Here is a 22964-nt window from a genome sequence, read left to right as displayed (position 1 = left end):
ACCCTATAAACAGTGCTGTATTATAAATAATCAAAACATCATTTTGTTGTTATGCCTCGTCAAGGACAGATTTATGTATGGCCACTGTGTTTAAAACTACATCTGGAAACTTTTGAGTTCTATTATAATAATTTGCATCAGCTTTTTTGGATTGATCTTTAATTGTAATACATTAATCTACAGTAGCTTGCAATTTTATCAGTGAAATCAGCAAATATTTGTCTGATAAATGTTTTTTTTTGCTGAAGAAATAAGGGACGATAAAAATGGAAATGTTCTTTTAAAATAAAGGCAACTCATAACTAATTACAATCAATGAATAAATGGACTTGCATCACTGGTGGAAAGTAAATGTCCATGTTGTGGGAGTATGACAAATATACAATAATGCAAATATTGTGGGGACAACTCATAAATGCACAGTAACTCCCATGAAATGGCTATTGCAGAATCTATAGTGCATAAGGAGACATATACTATATGCACTGTGTGTTTTGATACAGTGCATTGTTTGAGTAAAATTAATAGAGACAGTCCTAATATCTTCTGCAACTGGAGAGAGCATGGTAGAAAAAGTATTTGGATCTTAAGTAAGACTATACATAGTCAGAATACACAATTACACTGTGGCATTACAAGCAGGGGTGTTTCTGGGAGGTTTTTTGTACATTTGATATTTTTACTAGAAATAAAAACCAAGCAAAAAGAATGAACTATTTAAATATATTTTTGGTTACAAAAGTAAAGAATTGTAATTTTAGTAGAAGTAAATATCCTTTGTTGAGGGTTTGCAAAGCAATGGAGTTAGAACATGTCAAGCAGTGGACTAACCCACTGTGATGTGCATGGAGGGAGTCCATACTGCTGGTAACTAATAGGCTTTCACTGCATGTAATATTATTTAAGATTAAATAGTGGGACACTGTCACCCCAGGTCCCCCCCTTTACTCAATCCCTGGTTTCAAAAGGGGAAAAAAAACATTTGCACACCATTTGGCTCCTATTTAATAATTTTAATTCTTAAAGCATTCCTACAAAGGCAACGTCTCAATCAGTCGTATTTTCTTCAGGCACACATACCTGTCTTAAATTGGATCCAAATACTGTGAAGAGTTTCCCGTCTTTGAATACATATTATGATTTTCTTTTTCTTCTTTTTCCTTTTATTTTTAACAAATTTGGGCTGTTACCTAAAAGATTTTGCTTCAATGTGTGCACACTTTGTCTTTTTTACTGTTTGTTATTTATTGTTGTGTTATTTAGAGAGTCTAAAAGTTTATTTGCAATGGCCTTTCCTAGATATGCCTTTAAATAACATAAACCTGGGACATATACACGATAGGAAGAACGCAAACAGTTTTTTAAAAGGCAAAATAACAAAACTTATAGTACAGTGAAGCATCATAATAATTATGGAAGTTGCATCAAAGATAGATTTAAGCACAGCAAGCACGGCCTGGTCGTGTGATATTTTATGAGGTCATCATTTGTCTTAATCTACAAGGAGTATTTTAGCATTTTAAGTGCTTCAGTAGATTAGGTTTCCCCACTGCTGAGCAGCGTCCTGTGTCCTCTCACTTTAAGTTTGCTGCACATACCCACTGACATTTTCTTCATTGTTTAAACTTTTATATTTGGACCACTGCCACGCATTTTAAATTCTGAGTATGTGGCTCCGAATTTGTACTCTGTTGTTTGTGTGGCCTCTTGAACTGAGTGCCTCTGTCATCCCTGCACCATATGTGCCAGCATTTAACTACTACACAAATTGTTGAAACATCTCTGCACAAGAGATGCCAAGACAAACTTGTATACAGTACACTCAGCCTAATTCTGCTTGATGAGTGAAGTAATTCAGATGGCAATCCGCTGGCTGCCAATAATGTGCACTAGTTCAGTCCCCCTGTCACTCATGTTGGTCTGCTGATGGTACAAAAGGACTCCCTCGCTTCCCTCTTGACTTGCTCCACACAGAGATGTGACTGGAGATAGAATTATGCATTTTTCATGAGGCTCCAAATGCAACTATGCTCACTGCTTCTGCTCAGGCTGGGCTATATTTTGCTCTGTCGATACCTTCAGCTTTTTATGATTTGAATGCTCACTCGTGGTGTGGCAAACAAGCTTAGCGAATAATCGTGTGTTTTTAGACGCCCTCATATAATTGCTGTTTGGCTTTTTGTTTTTAACTTTCTTCTCATTTAAGATCTTTTCTTCCCTCCTACTCATACTGTAACATTATAGCTGTATTTCAGTTTTTCTAATGATTTGTATGGGGTCAGTCCTTAATCTTTTGTGCACGTATTGACATCTTGATCACTCTGTACATATACGCAGTTCATAAAAGTATAAATTATGGATTGCATCTGCAGATTTTGGCTATAGCTTTCAGACAGTTCTCATTATTTTTGTAAATGTTCTCTCCAGGCCGGGCCGTTATACATACGTCGAGGAACATCATCAAACCCACTCAAGATAGAATAAAACGGAACGGTGTCTAAATTTTAATGAAATGACAAAGTAATACTGATTAATTAGCTCACAAATTGACAAGAGTGTGAAATGAAATCCAAAAAAAGCTTCTATTCAGGTTCAGGGCACAACTGTAGTAACAGTGTTAAGTAGGTGCATTTATGACTGGAGGGTGTCGATTGTGCATAACCAGTGAATGCCAATTAGCCTAATTGGTTGTAGATAATTCGTTTTGTGGATTACAAACATAAAAATTAAGTGTGTGTGTGTGTGTGTGTGTGTGTGTGTGTGTGTGTGTGTGTGTGTGTATATAGATATAAAGTAAAACTATACTTTATATAACTCGTTTTTACTTTTCATTTCTCTGTTGCTAACTTTAGGCACAAGACCCTCAGGTGCTGGAACAACTGTCCAAAAACATCACTCGCATGGGCTTGACCAACTTCACCCTCAACTACCTCAGGGTAAGTACTGTGTGTGTGTGTGTGTGTGTGTGTGTGTGTGTGTGTGTGTGTGTGTGTGTGTGTGTGTGTGTGTGTGTGTGTGTGTGTGTGTGTGTGTGTGTCTGACAATGTCTATGACTGTCATTCTGCTTTTTGTTTTTCTTCTCATCTTGTCACACTTGATGCGCACTGAGGAGCAATTCTTGTCCATATTTAAACACAGTAATTCATGTTTCTCATAATTTCTAAGTAGCTTGTATGCTTAGACTGAATAAACTTATATATTCATGTTTTGTCATCGTTAATGTGATCTTTTGGCACTATTACATTATACGGGCTACGATTAATCTTTTCTATTTGCAGATATATTGACTGTTTGAATATATAAGTTTGACTTGAACATCATTTCTAGACATTGTTTCCACTCCTCAGTTATACTGTTAGTGCAAATGTACCTATTTTCTCTTTTTTTTACTAGCTGCTGCTGTTATTTATGTGCTGAACACAGTGAAACTTAAGCGTATAATTTCAAAAGTGCATGGCATCAAAACAAAAAGAAGTACTTATTTATTCTTTACTGTCTGCATATACGTGTTTTTGTACCTGACCGCAGCAATATAATTTACGGAAATGGGAAGTATAAGCCGACTGAATACATTAGTGATTATTTCACAACGCTCTGTTTGTGTTTTTCGACACCACAGTTGACTGACAGCTACGATTTCCAAATGGGAGAACAAGAGCGAGCGGGAGAGAGACGGGGAGAGGGAAGAATTAATTGGATACAGAAAATTAGCATAACGTTAATGAACGCTCCCTGTTGAGACTCATAATTGTGAAATGGCGCGCGAATCAGGGAACGGCACCTCCGCTGCTTATAATAACTGAGTGAAGAAAGACACACAGAGGGGGTGAGAGGGAGCAGGGTGACTGTTTTTGTTTTTCTATAACAATGATCGTCGATACAGAAAGTAGCTGCTATGTGGCTGAAAAAGAAAAAAAAAATCAAGTATCTGTAATTAGTTGCTAAAGCTTTAGTTTCTGGTCTTTCTCTGTTTTGTTGATTCATTTGGTCAGTGCTTGGCAAATGAAACAACGATTGTGTCTTGCTTTCTGTTTGCTGACACCATGCATTTCATGGAAGAGGTTAAGCTGTTTGTGTCTAAACAGTCGCAGCTTGACTCGAACTGTGTCAGCCCTCCGAACCTCAGATGTATTTCAGAATACAGTGTGGTTTTATTTCAAATGGAACAGAAAATGTGAAACACAACAAATGATTTAGCGTTGTTTTGAGGTTTAATTGAATTTCAGTAATAATGAAAACAAGCTGCACATTATTTCATGTGTTAAATAGTAATATTTGCGAGAAATTTTCGGTTTAAAGGGGCGTCAGGAAGGCTGAAGACTCATTTATCCTGTAGCGGTGAATCTGTCTGTTTTCTATAGGTGCATAGATTTATGATCCCATTTCAGCTGATAAATGTGATTTTTAGGTTGCTTTTATTAGACAGTTTCATTTCTTATTTTTCACAAGAACAACTGCCAACTGATTTCCTTTCTTTCCAACACCCAATTAACCGTCTTACGATCCCTTTAGATTCATTGTCTGACCTCTTGTAGCAGTCCTGATATTCAGGTTGGGAATCACTGCTGTGTAGTCACTATTTTTCACTTTGCAAATGATATTTTCCCCTTACTGTTATCTGAAGGTGTCAAGGTAAAATACACCCTTTCCTCACATTAAACTAGCAATAATGTGTGTCTGGAAAAGACCTTTCCCAGTGTTTATCAGTCCTTCTAAAGAGACTGACAGTTTCCTGGCTTAGGGGTTACAACCGGCCTTTCTCTTACTCACAGAGGCACACACACACACTTTCTTTTTTTTTCATTTGGAGTATTTAAGCCTTTCCATGTATTGGAGCTGCCGACTTCCTACTATTCAGCCTGAAAATAGCCCTTGTTTTCAGGCTGAGAGCCAGGGCTTGTTGGCTGAGCTGGGGAGGGATATTACTGTGTCAGAAGGGAACTATCAGAGGAGAACATGGGATTAGTCTGCTACAGGGATGTTCACTTTACCTCGAGCGGCATGGCATCAAAACACTGCCGTCCTAACAGAGGGAAAAGCAACAGACGTGGTTATGTTTATGTAGGATAATTTGGCGTTAGCAGCTGAGTCTATGGTTGTTAGAATGACTAAGTTTAAAGCCCCTGTCTGGTCAGTGGTTTGAATATCCATCATGGTAAAACATGATTCCTGGTATTGCTGTCGACTTGAATAAAAGCCTCCAAAGCTATTGTAATCAAAGGAGCAGTGTAGATAACACATACAGCCCGTGATAAAAATCTCCTTCAAACTTTAAACTTTTCTTAGTTTTTCTTCTTCTTTTTTTATTCTGTGTTGCTGTACAGTACATCTGAAGATGGGATGAGCATGTTGATTAGAATTGACATCAGAATAGCAGGAATGGTGTGATGCTGAAGGTCACATGAGATCATTTGAGCATGCAGTGAATGATTAACAGTCTCCTTTCTCTCAGTAATGACTGTTAGAGTGCCCTTGAGCAACCTACTAGGCCACGCCTACTTTGACTGCAGCAGTTTTCACCTTGTATCACAATCTTATTGGGATACAGTAGAAACAACTATTCGTTTTCCGGTTGGCAGCACTATAGTTATGAAGCTGCAGTGGCCCAAATGACTGACACCAGACTGAAGACATTATTTGTTGTATGATTCTAGCATGTTGTGAAATGTGTTACTTCAGTCTTCCTAAATGCATCTTGGAACAAAAGCTAGCAGCAGTTGTTTCAGTAAATGTCCAGTGGCAGCATATGATTGTGTCATATAGATAAAACCATCTAGCTATGAACATTGATAGGAATTAGAACCTGTAGAAGCAATTTTATGGTATATAACTCCAGCAGTAGAGTCCTAGAGGCAGTTTTCGCCACTCCGTAGCCATCTTGCTAACACCTCTAAGCAGTTATGTGGGCAATTACTTTAAAGTTGCTATCTAAATAAATTGGGAGATGGGCACTTCATCGGTCTTCAGGACATAAAAAACACTTGTAGGATCAACAGTAAAATTTGATTTAAAAATGCTTTAAAGTTTGGTAACTTTACACAAAATAAGTTTTAAAAGCTTGAATCCATGAAAGTTATGCTTTTATGTTTTAACTTTAGCTGTATAGTTTCATTAAAAGAGTTCAGAGTGCCAACTGATCATTGTGGCTGAAAAAATGACAATTCATACTACAAGAAAATGGATACATTTTATGTACATCTCTGTTAAAGTAAGAAGTGGATACACTAGCTACCTGCGTGGTAGCCAGTGTGAATTCATTCTCTACAGCATCAGTTATAACCGAGCAATTAATTGGCTCTAATATATAATTTGGATCTTTGATTGTGATATTGAAAACAAAATAAATTAGATAAAACAAGAGATAAAATATTTTCCTATGATGCTCTCATTTTGCTTTGGTTTTTTTTTGTTTTAGATTGAGCATACCCTGGGGCACTTTTCAACTCTCCCTGAAAGTCCAAGCTGTTTCACTGTTTAGTTTAGCTCAAGCCAACATGAGCTTTTGATCAACAAGAAATATCTTGAAAAAGATCATTTGGCGTCTCTCTCTGGCGTCTACTTTTGGTTGGTTGTTACTTCAGCTCTACTTGTGACTGCTGTGCTGACAGCTCTGCACATCCTGTCTCTTTGGCAAGGACTTCATTATGCTCAGAACGGAATTCCCTGCATTTTAAAAACACGTGTCTGAAAATATGAATGTGTAATAAGTCATGTGTACAAGTCAAACCATACGTGGAAGTAAGGCATGAAACACGTTGATATCAAAGCGTATGAGTAAATATTATGTTACTTGTTTATTAAGTATTCTGCTTTTGTCTAGCCCCGGTCTGTCTCCAAAGTGAAGGTCTGCAGGCCAGCTTACAAGACAGGTTTTAAGCTCAAAAACACCCCCTTGTCTGCTCCTAAATCCCAGTGAAAACCTTGTGTACACCCCCACATCCACCTCTTTTTTTCATTTATCTCTTACATTTAAAGTTAAGTTTATGAAAGTACCATGTAAAAACACCCATTTTTCAATGTCCAGTAAACACACGTTTGTCGAGAATAATGTGAGCGATCAAGATTATAATATTAACCAAAATACTTCAATACTTAATTCTTTTTTCCCTTCTTTCATGATCTGTCTCCATCTCATCCTATCCCTAGCATCCTTGTCGGTCACACCACCTTCTGCATTTCACTATATTTACCAGCCTTCTCTCTTTTCTACATGATATCTCTGTCTTCAACATCCTTTTCCAAATATAGCCACTATCTCTCCTGTACACATGTCCACTCCACCTCAGCCTCACCTCTCTAGCTTTGTCTCCAAATTGCTCTACCCAATTACCAAAGCACTGTAATTGTGATTTTTTTTCTTCTTCTGTATTCCACCAAAAACACAACTGGCATAGAAAACAGGTTATTTTTTTCATTTATAAAACTTTTATTGCCATGTCGCTCACTTTTAATGTATTTTCTATTTCCTGCTTACTCTGTTTTTTGTTAACAACGTTCATCATTGTTCTCTAACTTTAACCAAAAAGTTATTGTAGTTATTGTAGTCAAACTTTGTGATGCCCTAACTCAAACAAAACCCTTTTTCCCTAGGAGGGACAAAAATTCTTTTCATTTATCAGTTTTCAAAAGCAAATTGTGCCACTGTGTTGATGCAGGCCTTGATCGGAAAGTGCTTATGTGAACGTGTTAAAGATGGCAATTAAGTATTGTGTTTTTGAATCAGCCTCAAGTTGTTCTGCGGGGTAGATTTTTCAGACCAGAATGTAATATAAGGTCAGAATCTAATTGTAGCCTGTGTCAGGAGAACATCTATTTCACTTAAGACAATTTCAAGTTCTTATAAGCAGTGCACTCCGTGGCTGCAAATTGCAACACCACCAGAGGGGATCTATTCCACATAGCACCTGCATGTGCAACCTCCAGAGTCAGCTAGTCCTGAGAAGTAAAGAACAAAAATATTCCATGTAGAAATTAACCAGTTTTAACATTTTGACTAGTTTGTTAGATTAACTGATAATTTTAATTTGGCCGTCAGTGTGAACGTGAGCTTGAATGGCTCTCTATCTCTCTTTGTTAGCCCTGTGATTAACTGGTGACCTTACCAGGGTTTACCTGCCTTTCAGCCTCCCTGTGACCCCAAGTTTGATAAGCAGTTTACAAAAATAGATGGATGGATGTTGCAGAACGTTTAATGCTCAATTTTTCCTAGACAGACAAAAGTGAGTCAGAAAAACAGAACCGTTTTATTCAGTTAGAGGATATGAACCAGGCTAGCTGACTGGAGTTTGATCCTAGTATTTTCCTGTGATTGGTTTAATGCAGGCAGGCCTGCAACTGGCCAATGGCTGTCCTCCAGCTACACCAACAAGCATCTGGATGGTTACTGCTGCTGAACAAGTTGGGCTGACCAACTTGTAATGCTATCCAGATGTTATCTGGATAAGCTTATCCTGATGTATTTAAAATGACAAGACGACCCCTGATTCCTCCTACAAGATATCACCAGAGATTTACAGTTTTCCCCTAGATGAATACTGTACTTAAAGTCTCCTTAAGAGCAGAATATTGTTGGAGGACAGTGTGGGAACGATGAGGCCAGTCTGAGTTGGCTGTGTCTAAAGCAGAAACACTCAGACACACACATGTCCAAGTTTGTGTGCATGAATTTGAATTTTCTATGAATTATAAACAGCTCAACAAAGACTGCTTATATTTAAAAGCCTTACCCTGCACATCATTCTGTTTCTCTGTGAAACACTTTCTAATAGTAACCTGTTTTCTAAAGGTACTATATTAATAGTATCCATAAAACCTAGATTTACTGCCTAATGAATAACTCCCAATCTGTATGTGCATGATTAATTAGACAACAAACTCATAATTTTTATGTTTGTTTGTTCTTTTTACCTTAATAAAAACAGCAGCGGCATTAAGATGACAGTGTCTGTCTCCTCTAACGAAGTGTGTGGCTTGTGCTATTGTGTTTGCAGTTGTGTGTCATCCTGGAGCCCATGCAGGAGCTCATGTCAAGGCACAAGACCTACAACCTCAGCCCCCGGGACTGTCTCAAGACATGCCTATTCCAAAAATGGCAGAGAATGGTAGCCCCACCAGGTAACTACCCATTACCTTATACACAGATTTAGAAGAATGTGTTTTCAGTTAAAGCTGTTTTACTGTGCAGTTCATGTAATAATAATTAATTGAAAGTGAACATTTGATGTTCCAAGTGGCATTAACTAGATTGGATAATGACAACATCTTCTTAAATGTTCAGATCCAAGCCCAAGATCTAATTGTTTCCTCTACTGAGCTTTTAAGATTCTTCCTTTTAACAGCTTTTAATTCCAGCCCGTCACTCTCTGTGTGGGAATCTGAATATTTTCACTCAGAATGTGTTTTCATTGCATCATTTATGTTCCCAAATTTGCCATTATATGTCTTAATCCCATAAATATGTTTTGCCTGTCAGGTATATGAAATTAATCAGAATTCAGGGTTGCCTCTTGAATCTCAGCCTTGCCAATCTTAACGAGCCTCTTAGCTTTCTATGATTGATGTTTGCAGGGTGGTTTCTGAAAAGTACCAGGCTTAAATTGGCTGTGTGGTTCTTAAGCTGGAGAGAAGGAGTAAGCCGAGGTTTTTTTGGGAAGGGGGGGGGTTTGGACACATCGGAGTGGCTGCAAATTACAGCAATGCTTAGCGAGGCGTGACGAGATGTCTTTAAAAACCAACACCAGTCAAAAAGCCTTTGACTCAGACCTGTGTAACTTTAATTAAGAGTGCTGGGTGTAATCAAACTAGTAGATCCAGCTCCCTGGCCAGCGGCTCCCCAGCGTCGACGACGTTCTTCAAAGAAAAGAAAAAAGAAAACAGAGAGGGAAAAAAAACAGAAGGCATTTTATGAATATAAAGTCTTAGGGAAAAAAACAGACTCCTGTATTGATAGTTAATTGTGCTCATGGTATAAAAATACAGCTTAATATGAAATCCCCCGTAGCTGCTAAAGATTCATCATATACCAAATAGAGTTATTTATATATGTTTATTGTGTTATTTGGCTTGGTAGCGTTTATGTGGGAGTGCTGGCTCTGAACCGCCGTGTAAAAATTAAGTCTGATTCTTCCTTGAGGTCAGGGCTCTGAGTCCGTTTCACCATCTGTCTTTATTTTGACATCACAGTTGCCTGATCTTTGCAGTTTAGCTGGAATTGGGGTTTTCCTTATTGGTTGCGTGTTATTCTCCTTTTCCTGCAATTCTTCTCCAGCTTGGAAACTGGTTGGGATTTAGCCAGGAAGGAAGCCACGGGCGCATTTATGCTCTGATAAATCCTTTTGGTGGAAATGGAAGCGATTTTAGTGCGTCACTGGTTCAGCATCGGAGGAAACCAGTCGGATAACAGAAATGATTGTCTCTGACAATGGGCCCGCTTTTCCTTTCTTTCTGTTTTTTTGCACACACGTCTGTCAAAGTCAGGAATCAAAAGAGAAGAAAGACTGATAAAAATTCCTCTTGTTTTGCCTCTGATTTATAGTTTCAGTTTTGTTTGTATCATGAGTCGCTGGTTGTTATAACTGAATATGAAAGCATCTCCCTTGGTGTGATTAGTAAGAACCTCAAAAAATGTATTTCATTTTCAGACATCTGTTTGAAGATCATAGCAGTGTTTTCTTCTCTCTCTTGAGATTAAAAGGAATAATGTTTTCTAACAAATGTTGGCAGGATTTGCAAAATCTTGTATTCATAAATTATGCACTACATAAATTATTTTGTTAATACTAGAAACACTAAGATCTCTATTTAACCTGTGCCAGTGCTTTATATCTTTTTTAATAATAATGGTTTAATAATTTAATTGCACTTTCAGGACTCGTGTATGGCTCATTAGTAGAATAATATATTTCATTTAGTTTGCACAGTGGTGCACAGTGGTTCAATAGCATCTGTGTGGCATTGAATGTTCAGTTATTTCTCTCCCTTTTCTGTGTCGTCATCTCTGGTCTGGTCTTCTTTTGTCTTAAATTGTTTAAGAAATGATCCAACTTTCTGAGTAAAATAAAACTGATTTTGGCTCCGGTTTCAGCTGGACACCCACAGAACTTCAAAACGGAAATATTTCCCACAAATCACAAAAAAGGTATCTTCTCTCTTACATTGTCTATTGTCTGCAGCCTTAAAAGAAAACAGCACCCTGGTGCTCACCGGGATGCACTGAAATATATTTTGTGTGCAAGTTTTTCATGGATGCTCAACTGCATGTCAATAAAATAGTCCTCATACCTGTACTGAATTTAAAAAAAAAGATACAGGTTAGATGATGCATGTTAAACCATTCTAAAACAGAGTGATTAAAACTATACACACTCGTGCTCAGCAATTCAGACGAATGTGCAAGAATGCATACATAAAAGCATATTTAGTGAGACAAACACAGATGGGCTTTCTGCCTCACTAGAGCAGTTTTAATCTGGTTCGTGCGATTGAGGAACACCACAGTCGGTGCTGTGCCGAAATCATTAACAAATTTACATTACGATGAGCATCAGGGTCCATTGTTGAGCATTTATGCAAATAAAAAAGGGGTTCTTTCTTACTAGTGCATGTCTTGGAAGATGTTAACACTCGTGTGGTTTCACCTCAGAAGAAAACAAAGCATGGGTTCTGTAGAATTTGCATAGCCCGTTTTTGCATGTGTTCTTTCTGCATGCGTGCATGTACTCTGGCCTTTTAAACATTTCTGTCCATGTTTTTTCTGTATCTGCATGTAACTCTGACAGTCAAAGCGTCTACTGTTTGACCCCACACACATATATACATGCACACTGCATACTGCGCACACCCCTACACCTTGTCTCCGTCTGTATGCATTATGTTCTTGGCATGGCCTCTGTTTCTCTTTGCTGGTCGCGCCAAAGCTGAGCCTGCCCGACAGACAACCACGAAGAGGAGGAAACGGAAGAACTCAGCCAGCAGCGCCAATAGCAGTGTGGGCACCACTGCAAGCAAGAAACGCAGCCCGGCCACCAACTTCAGCCTCTCCAGTCAGGTACCTGTAAGCATCAGCTCCACTTTCCCTCCTCTTTTTTTTTTTTTTTTTGTTGCGAAGTCTTCACATGCAAGTTTAGAGGGTAACAAACAGGAAATTCTGAATGCTAGTGCAGCTATTAAGCTTAGATTATTTGCGCAAATGAGGGTAACAAAGGAACTAAAGTCTCGGTTCTGAGACAAAGAAACCCTGTGGGACGTGAATGAAAACATGTGGCCCCAAAAGATAAAGAGAAAATACATAAAATACAGTACAAGAGCAGGTTTATGAAAAACAAGTAAAAAAGGTGAATGAAACTCTTCTGCTGCTTTTTTTTTTTGCCGTGGGTTGTATCATGTTTTGTAGCTGCATACTTAATTTTTCTTGAGTATTCAGTATCTCAGAGTAAACTTTATTCTTGTCAGAATACGCATGTTCGAAAAGACCCAGCTGACCCTGTTGCTTAACCAAGTGGCTGAAGCCTGGAGGTTTAAAAAGGAAAAAAAAAGGCTTGAATATCAGGACCAAATGGGAAAATGTGGGTGGGGTAGGTGACACTTTGCCCTCTCTCAGCCACCACGCTTGAAATGCCCTTGAGCAAGAACCTGAACTCACAGCTGTCCAGAGGACTGGTGGCTAGCTGTACTTGCTTTCACATAAATGTAACGAAGACATAAACAAACAAGAACCAAGAAAAAACTTAAGGATACTGATTGCTCTCCTTTGAATGAGGTTTCTTGTTTAAATCCCTGAAGTCCAGCAGATGTGGGATTACTGAAGCTGATGCCAACATCCATATACTATAGAACTATACTGTAGCTGCTTTAGAACAGTTATTTTTTAATACATACTCTTGACTTACTAACTTTTTCACCTTTTTGTTAAACAATAAACTTTAAGCACCAGTAAATGGAAAATATCAGAAATATTGATAAGCCAATGTAAATTAAATTAACACAATTAAAACAAGAAGCATCTAAAATGAAAAGAAACAATGTAACCAATAACAAACATGCTGCATATTCAAATATGTGTTATTAACACATTACATTACATATACATTTAATCGTTTTTACACTACAGATATAAAACTTATGTCCAAAACTTAAAAAGAAAACAGCTTTCAGATCAACTTTGAACACCTTTACTCAGTGTGAAACTAATTACAATTGTGTATGAATGCCTGATTTAGCTACAGGTTTCCATAAAAGGCCACTTGACACAGTTAGAGGTTAAATAGCCTCTTAAACAGCTGAGTATCACACCACATGCTTGGCACTCCCCTCGAGGATTCAATGCCATTGTGAGAGTCTGCAAAGGCTGCACTGTCATTCCATACACTGCTTATTATGCACACACTGTATTATATTTACACTACAGCATCCAATTTACTGTTCTGTAGCCACACTGGTGCACTGTTTTCCAACACACATTTCAGTGCCGTTGAGAATGCGCCAATTCCAAACATAAAAGGAATTTATTGACATTAAAGTGTCGCCGGTTACCATTAATGTGTGGCTGTCTTGTACGTAGGACTAATACTGCTTAATGGGAAATTTGAGGTTCTAATGCTTTTCTATACAGCATGTGCGGAACAACAACCAGATCTCCCAGAAAAGATGTTTATATACTGCTGCTTGCTTCGAAAGAAACCATAAAAATCTTTATTATGCTTCTTAGGGATGTTTTTTTGCAGTGTAGGAAACTCATGCATGTAAGCACTACACACAAAGTGGTGTATAAAGTGCAGGACACTGGAGAGTGTCTGTGGTTAAGTTTAAGCAACAAAAACACTTCAGAAATAAAATCGTTTCAGTGTAATTTTAATAAAGTAAACATGCAGTAAACGTGGTGTTTCTTTTGGCTTTTTCAGTATTTGACAAAGATCGTAATCTTTTTCTGACTTTTACCAAGACCTTTAAGTCGGCAAAATATAACCACAAAAAAGTTCAAGGGTCCTTTCAAACTACAAGTAGAGACATGTATTATTCCACGGTTGCATATTGTAAAGGGAAAAAAAGCAAATGAAAGGTCCTCCATAAACATTCTTTGCACAATGGCAAATTCACTAATTAAAAACTATTTGAAGTAAATGCAAGTCATTTCTAGGATACAGGGTTGAATAAAGGGACATTATAGAACTTGTAGAAACTTTACATCCCATTAGGTTGAATGATTTCAATGCCGGATCGACTGGCTGCCTCTCAGTTTATGCAGGGTTGTTGTGTTTTTTTTAATGCTGCTTTTCTTGTTTTTCTTGTTATTCTAATTTTACTCTTGTATAAGGAACAAACTCTGGGTCACCTCTACACACGCTCACGCTGTATTGACCCTCTATATTCTGTCCTGTGGTTAGCCGTCTTTTTAGTTTTGTTGCCCTCGCTCTCCTCTTTTACCTCCTTCCCTCCATCTCGCACATACATAATGTACAACTCACACACATATACACAAAGCACACGCAAATTGTTTTCTCTCTAGAAGGCAGCGTGGCTCTGTGCCAGCTCTCATTATTACCGATATCTGTATACACCCTCCACCCCCCCAACCCCATCCTCCCTCTCATGCACACTCTCTACTCCATCACTACTGCCCCCACCACCTCCTTCCCACCCACACGTACACACATAAACACACACAGACGCGCACACACGCATACACCATCCGTACCACTCATGTCGTGCATTCACACGCCTCTTAAAGACTGGCAGCGTGGCTGGTAACATGCTGGTTACATATGTTGTGCGCCTGCTGTCTTTGTCTGAGAAGTTGTTCGTTTGTGGCTGAACACAAGCCTACGTGAGCCCAATAACAATAAGGAGTGGACCCTCACAAGGGGAAGGGGGGTTACCAGTGGCTGGAGAAGAGGAGGTGTGGGGGAAGGAAGGTGGTGGCGTGTTGGGGTGGTGTGTTCATGGAATGAGCAACACTGACCTCTAGTGGTTTAAATTAAGTTTTGCGCACATGTTCCTTCTTTGCCCAGCAGGCATCTCAAACAGCAATCCCCAGTTAGTTCTCATTGTAAGATTGTCACATAGGGAGCATATTATAGAAGACATATCGTAGAGTAAAGCCTTAATGCGAAGTCTGTCCAATGTATATAAACAACAGAGCAGGTCAGCCACTAATCAGAAGGTCGGTGGTTCGATCCCAGGCTGCATCCTGGCTGCATGCCAAATATCCTTGGGCAAGATACTAACCCCGTGTTTGCCTACTGGTGGTGGTCAGAGGGCCCGGTGGCGCCAGTGTCCGGCAGCCTCGCCTCTGTCAGTGCGCCCCAGGGCAGCTGTGGCTACAATGTAGCTTGCCATCGCCAGTGTGTGAATGTGTGTGTGAATGGGTGAATGACTGAATGTAGTGTGAAGCGCTTTGGGGTCCTTAGGGACTAGAAAAGCGCTATACAAATGCAGGCCATTTACCATTTACCATTTACAACAGAGCTGTAACTGAAGAGAATTTGAGCATAACATTCAAAGTTCTGCAATGAGAAAGGAATTTGAAGTGCCATAGACGTGAGACATAACAGAAGTAACTCTGATGAGTGTTTTATACACATCTTTACTGATAATTTGGAATTTGAGTATGTTGTTTAATAAATCCATTTGTCTGACGGCAGAATTGTACACATGAGAAAATCTACAGTGAACATTCAAAAGTATCTATGAATCCAAAGCTTGGGTCAGCCCTATTTAATTATAATAAATACTTCTTATATTCACGCACCTACCCAATGTGTATTTATCCACCACTGAAAATAATAATAATAATAAAGCTAAAACTTAAGGTTTTTTTTTAACATAACAATACATTTGTGACTTATTTATGTCATGCATGTTTTTAATAACGGTAAATGATCTCAGTGCTTTAGAGGGAATTAAAGGCTTTCGTCTTTTTCCCCCTTTTTTAATGTAGCATCAGGGAAAATAAATATAGTCATGAAACGTACGTTATATTTAAATAGAGAAGGAACAGGGATCTGGTAACATTATTGTCTTACTTCATGCTGTGTTCTTATCTTTGTTGCTTTAAGGGACAGTTGTGTCTTCTTATCCTGTTGTTGGCATCACTATCCCATCTAAATCACACTTGTTGTTTCGGAGGCCTGTGGAGAAAATATGTTCTCTACGCTCCACACAGCTAATCTCTGTAAAAATATGGTAATGACACTGCTCAGTGAATGAAGGGAGCAGGGAGGCGTTCATCCCTGAGTCGGCCTATTCAAAACCTCACCGCTTAGCTACTGCGAAAGCTAACTCTTAACGAGATGAGTAGACAAGTAGACACTATTAATTAGCTCACAATTAGTGCTCCCCAGTCTCAGACTAGCCACCAGCTGTTATCACCCGAGGGATTTTTTTCTTTTTTTTGAGGGGGGGTGCCCAAAATTGGCCAGAGGTAGGTTGACAGGCCTCCTCACAGGAACAGATGGTGAATGCAAGGCTTGTTGGCAATCAGCACGTTTTTAGCTAATGACTTAATTAGCTATGCAAATTGACAAATCAGTGTGGATATTGTCATTTAGTTGAAAAGCTCACCTAAATTAATTAGCCTGATTAAGGCATAGTGGGGTGTAGAAGTGGTCGCTGGGGGGGTTTTGGGGATGGCTTGGATAAATAAACTGCCTCTCCTCATTGGTGCTTCCCATCAAAGATTGCGTGTGTTTTACGTGGGTAGTTGTAGGGTGTGCTAAGTTGTCTAGTTTTATTTGTATGTTTACATCAATGATTGCTGCGTGTGATCGTGTGTTTGCCCATACAGAAAAGAAATAGTAAAAACTTATATGTGATTACTCATGAAAGTGGCCACTTTCATGAGTAAATCATATAAGGCTTACATGATTTACTCATGAAAGTGGCCACTTTCGCATTACTTTCATACATTGTTTTAGTAAGTATCCAAAACATACAAGTTTCATTATATAATTTTTCAAGGGATCTTATATCTGTTTTCACACTTATATGCTTTTCATACAAGTTTCACACAAGACAGATACAAACTTTATAAGATTTATATATATCTTTTCCATATGGGTGCTCTCTGCTCTGTGTGATTCGGGTCTGTAGCCAGAGGCTTGTGTGTGTGTTGTGTACTTCACCTACAGGACTAATCTGCAGCCGACTGACTGTGTTTATGTTCAGGTGTGCGATTGTACAGTAAATGGTAAATGGCCTGTATTTATATAGCGCTTTACTAGTCCCTAAGGACCCAAAGCGCTTTACATATCCAGTCACCCACACATTCACACACTGGTGATGGCAAGCTACATTGTAGCCACAGCCACCCTGGGGCGCACTGACAGAGGCGAGGCTGCCGGACACTGGCGCCACCGGGCCCTCTGACCACCACCAGTAGGCAACAGGTGAAGTGTCTTGCCCAAGGACACAACGACTGAGACTGTCCAAGCCGGGGCTCGAACCGGCAACCTTCCGATTACAAGGCGAACTCCCAACTCTTAAGCCACGATCGCCACGTAAGCTTATCTAGATTTGTGTGCCAGTGTACTGTTTGTCCTTTGTATGTGTGCTGCAGAGGAGATGGCTGAGGAGAGCGAGATCTCTTAAGCAGGGCAACGTTGACACACATGGCCAGTGAAGCATGTGCTCCATTTAACTGAACAGCTTTTTCCCAGGTTACGATGGATGTTGTTGGGGCTCGCCAGTCGGGGGATGCTTAGGCAGCCAAAGCGAGACACAAAGACTTAGAAAGATGCACAAATAAATAAACCTGTGATTGATTCAGAACCTACTGATCAGTATTCACAGTGATTCACAGATTCCACTCCAGTGATTATGTTTAGTCAAAGTGAGGATGAACTTAGCAACGTGACAAAATGCAAGCTCACACATGGGGCATCCCCCTCCATCAGGATTCCTTCACATCACAACAGTCACCGATATCAGTGGATAATAGATAAATCTTTCTCCTTTAATTCCTTGACCCCCCGTGGGAGGGCCATCTCTGTGAAATATGTCTTACATGATGAGCATTGATTGGGATGGGTACAGATGCTTAGGCACTGGAGGAATCTCCTATCTGGATGGGAATGTTTCCTTTGCATGGGGTGCTTAGAGAAATTAGATCACTTAATATGCCAGCGTCTGTCCAAAAACCCCCACTGAAGAGCACACATGTACTGTCTTTAGATCAGAAGAAAGGGATGATAATTGAAGCAGAAAAACACACACTGTACCTCTACCATCATAGAGCAACCGGGCATACCTTCTTCAAACAAAAATTATGATAAAGTCTGGTCTAGAGTACAACTAAATATTTATTTTTATGACCTCTTGCTTTTTTTAACCCTCTGTTTTAAAATGTCATTGATTAAATTCTAATTATGGGAAACAGACAACATACATAATCATTTATTTGAAGTAATGAAAATGTTATTATAAGGTCTTTTCGGTTGGATCTGCGTTCATTTGATATTCAGATGGTGCTTTGGTCTGAGAATTAGATGAAACAGATATGCATTAATTTCTTCTCTGGTGATTTCTCACTCACTTTAGCATATTAATTCTGAATCACCCCAAGGCTAAATACAGCCGGCCCTGCACAAAACCAAAAACATTCCACGGCTCCCTGTGTAAAAGTTAATTATATTTGTAAGCCAGACTTCAAAACTAGTTAGAGACTGCTTTAAAGAATGTAAATGAGTGAAATTAACAAATGGATGAGTTAGTTAATAAAAAGAAAAAAGAAGAAGAACAAAAAGAGGACAAAAATTACACACAGCAATAATAAAAAAAAATAAAACAGTTGACGGAAGGATGATGCAGTGAATTTTGTGGCTTTTTGCAATAATATTTGCATGTACTATAAGTGTATTTAGGGCTTGCTTTATATTTGTATGCATGTATCTCTTATCTCTGTGATAAACCTGTTCAAACTCCCATTGGATAAGCTACAAATTTTACAGTGGTCTAGCCAAAATGCACCCCTGCTTATATACAGCAGTGAACCCATTGTATGGTAATGTGAATATTCAGGGCGTGAAAGGAAGCACGCAATTAAAAAGTGACTGATAAAGTGACCCAGCTGACGGGACAGTTTAAATATGTTGTTACCTTTGGAAAAGCCAGGAGGAAAAAAAGACAAATTATGTGTTTTTCTGTTTTCAGAATAAAAAATATCATATACCTTCCTCTCTTCTTCTCTCTCTTTCTTAAGGACGTGATGGTGGTAGGCGAGCCGACCCTGATGGGCGGCGAGTTTGGGGACGAGGATGAGCGTTTGATCACCCGTCTGGAGAACACACAGTACGATGCCACCAACGGCCTGGATGACGAAGACGACTTTAATAGTTCCCCAGCTCTGGGCAACAACGCCCCTTGGAGCAGCAAAGCCCCCGCCGCCCAGGATAGCAAGCCCGAGAGCACGGCGCCACAACCCTCGCAGTAAAACAAAAGAAGAGGGAAAAAAAAGCCCAACAGATCCTTGACTTCATGTGGACTGGACTTTTTAACCTCCCCCCTTCCCCTGAGGGCAGTACTTCTATGCCTCATAACATTGTACTGAATCAGAACCCCCCCGTCTGCAAAGTCACCACCGGCATGTCCAGCCAAAATACTGTACGTCCGTCCCGGATATTTTCTTCTTTTCTGAATCACTGTAACATCTAGGAGAACACTGAGAACTGGCAGCATTGCACAGCAATATCCACAGACAAGAAATGCATACAGGTCGTATGCAACTATAATGTAAAAATAACAAGGTGTGGGATTTCTTTTTTTTTTCTTTTTCTTTTTTTTCCAAGAATGCAGTGGAAAATTGTGGATCAAATTCTCCTCTTTGGACCCTCAGCTACAGACCTCTCATCTAGTGGAATACCACAGATGTGATTGGTTGACCTTCAGGTCACAAGTCATCCTGCTGATGGTAGACAGTGGGGAGAAAAGAAGAAGAGTAAAAACAACGAACAAAATGTCTTCAAAAAAATAAGCAAGCTCAAGAAGGCAAAGTGTTTTTTAACAGCCACCAGAGCCATTGGAAGCATCTAACTACATTGGAGACAAATGAAATATTGTTTGAGGCAATTGCATTTTTATTGGAAATTCAGTCGGCTGTTGGTTTGTTTCTGCTGTTGCTGTTTATTTCCATTTCCAATTAAGGGGAAATAAAAGTTATCTACCACTATGGACTCCTTTGAAACAAGGGAAACTCGTGTCCTACGATTGTTTTTCCACATTACCGCGGTCGTCACAGATTGTGATTTCATGCAAACCAGTTTGATTGTGTTTGTAGTCTATTGGTATTTCGCTTCTCTCAGAATCCTTTTGCAATCACATTGTAATTTTGCAGATCAGTATGTGAACTTTGCCGACACGCGTTGATGCGTTATTGTTGATTTCTTTTCTTTTTTTCTTCCTGGAAAATTGGACTTCGTTCCCTTTAACGACCTACTCCCAAACTGATACTAAAGCCTTTTCCTGCATGATTTTATAGGAATTTTATTTTTTTGTTTGATCTATGTGCTTTATAAAACTCATCTGTTGGATTTTCCTTTTGGGTTCATCAGTTTGGGAACACTGTTACAAGGTTTGTAGCTCTGTAAATAGAGGTGGAATCTATTTTGTCCACTGTAAATCAGCCACTGAAAGCAGTTTGGACATGGCAGCTGTTTTGTTTTGTACAGGAGGTTCAGATTTCTGTTGGGTGGTTTGGATGGATGCCTGTTTGCCTCTGTCAGAACCAAACTCTTAATGTCCTCTCTAGCTAGTGGAGAACCAAAGCCACAATGTTAATAACAGCCACACAGTCACATGATGATATTTGTTGTGTACTCTGTGACATATTGTAGGAACTGCCCCCCCACAAAAACAGCAACAGTAACATTTTAAAGACAAGATCAAATCCCATCCACCCGACAGAAACACTTTGAGATCCCTGTGTTTGTGTTCACACTTGTTCTTTAATCATTAATTGAATTGATACTACAGTATATCCCTGATCTCTTTTGTTGGATTTTTGTTTAAAAATGGGCAAGAAGACAATGATGGATGTCTTTATACAATTGGATCTTATGGGTATTTATTTGTGCATTTGTAAGGAAGCTAACACGTTTCTAAATATGTTTGCGCCTAGTATTATTAGACACCATTTGTACATTATATAGCAGAGGTGTTCAGTGTCATATCTGATGTCTGGTATGTATGCTTTACCATTATGTGTGCCAATAAACCGTGCTTACAAAGTAGTTGAATTTGGTTTGATTATGCTTGATGTGAGCATGGAGCCGGACTTTTCCAGTCTGATTTTTTTAGGGGTTGAATTTTTACTTCATCAGTCTAAATCATTAAAAAGCTGTATTTATATGTTATTGGAGGAACTCAGCAGATCAAGTTGATAAATTATCATTGCAGGTTCTTTTCTTCTTTTTTCTTTTATTTTGAAGGGCTTTTCACAAAACAGTTTTTTTGGGGGGACAAAGACAGCAAGATGAGGGTAGAGTTAAATTCTCAGCTACACATTTAAATGAAAGGAAATCATATTTTGGCGGCATAATCATTATTTTATGCTCTGTTTTTGTTATTATTGTTCATTACCAGCCAAAGCAAGGCACACTTCTTCATATTCCCTGTATCCATAATAGGATATAATAGCAGAAAATGACTGTCATCTACCAAAAACACCTTCTTCATGGATTTTCTAATGACCTTTAATGAGCATACTGGGAGATGTCTGCTGCAGAAGTTCAGAATTCAGTGCAGCATAATTTTAAATATTAAGCCATGATCATAGATGTCAAATCATTAGAGGGGTCAACTTAAATGCATATGCCTCATACATTCATACATACCCTTGTTAATATTAAGACCCTTAACTACATGTTCATACACTACTTCCTCTTAAAATGCATTCTGGGAAATGTAAGTACATGAATAATAACTGAGGACAAGGTATCTCTAGGTATAGTATAGAGTTGTTCTTTAATTATAACTGCCGTTAAGGTAAATTGACTGCACAAAGACCACAAGGACATGGACATTCTTTACTTACTCGATGAGCAGTTAAATGTCAGGTATATATTCAAGAGGCGCATGAACGTAGGCGTTATGTATAGCAGCATTTTAAACACTGGAGATTTAGTCTATTTATTCTGGGATATCCTTTTAGGTTTTATTAAAATATTAAAATGTAGATGACCGCACCTGAGTAACGTCAACAAAATATACCTGAATATACTCAGAACGACCTCTAACATGAACTATAACCTCTATATATGCCGTTCGTACCAAACTTGTATATATAAATCAGTGGGAAGACGCCTCAGTACTGTTGTTGGGTAGACTTTAAATTCAAGAAGATTTCATGGAACTTTGGGGACACCAAGTGGAGGATATTGGGTACTGCAAAATACTCAATTAACTTTTCTTTGTTATCGATCTCTATACGACATTACTGTAGAAAGTACATAGTATAATATAATATAACACAATATATTTCCTCTTTCGTAACCAATGATTATATTCACTGGAAAGTCTTTAACAATATTTCATTTTGTTAATTTCCTAACAGCATATGCGTTTATTTAAGAAAAAGTTGTGATGCCGAGAAAAATATATTTTTAAAAATACCACTATGTGTACATACATTTACGTTCTTTATATAAAGAGTTAATTTATTATTATTATTATTATTATTATTATTATTATTATTATGCTCGTTTTTTCTTCTTATCTTGTTGTTGAAATCAAATAAAAAGCCCCATTAGTGTGACTAGTTGGTCCACAGAAACATACTGGGAAACCATTTTCCAGCCAGGTAATCATTTATTTAAGGCGTTTCCAAAAACTTTATTTTTAAAATCTTGTATTATTATTTTAAAGAATAAATAAGGAAACAAATGGCAGATTTGTGTACATTTTAGATTAAATTAAACGGAGAATCACTGGAAAAGTAAAATGTATAAATATTAATGCCAATAAAAAACATTTCAAAA

At 38.5% G+C, this 22964-nt stretch overlaps 1 protein-coding gene across 4 annotated transcripts in view; it reads left to right on the top strand.

Moving 5' to 3' along the window:
- Positions 1-21581, top strand: part of ldb2a (LIM domain binding 2a) — a 115344-nt gene extending 93763 nt beyond the window's left edge. Inside the window, exons 5-9 of one of the 4 annotated variants that reach the window (XM_086259589.1) lie at positions 2853-2936; positions 8991-9114; positions 11084-11137; positions 11916-12046; positions 19193-21581. In XM_086259589.1, the coding sequence (XP_086115715.1) occupies positions 2853-2936; positions 8991-9114; positions 11084-11137; positions 11916-12046; positions 19193-19423 (624 nt within the window). In that variant the 3' untranslated portion in view covers positions 19424-21581. Of the gene's footprint in view, positions 1-2852; positions 2937-8990; positions 9115-11083; positions 11140-11905; positions 12053-19192 lie in introns of all 4 variants that reach the window. The other 3 variants (XM_086259579.1, XM_086259569.1, XM_086259561.1) reach the window with 3 other exon arrangements.
- The last annotated feature ends 1383 nt before the right edge of the window (positions 21582-22964 follow it).

Source organism: Aulonocara sp. 'chitande type north' Nkhata Bay, linkage group LG2 (assembly GCF_057382095.1).
Source record: "Aulonocara sp. 'chitande type north' Nkhata Bay isolate Kocher_YH1m ecotype deep benthic linkage group LG2, A_spYH_male_GT1.1, whole genome shotgun sequence".
Lineage (NCBI taxonomy): Eukaryota > Metazoa > Chordata > Actinopteri > Cichliformes > Cichlidae > Aulonocara > Aulonocara sp. 'chitande type north' Nkhata Bay.
The sequence above is the reverse complement of the archived record's forward strand: the minus strand, read 5'-3'. Positions and strand labels throughout refer to the sequence as shown.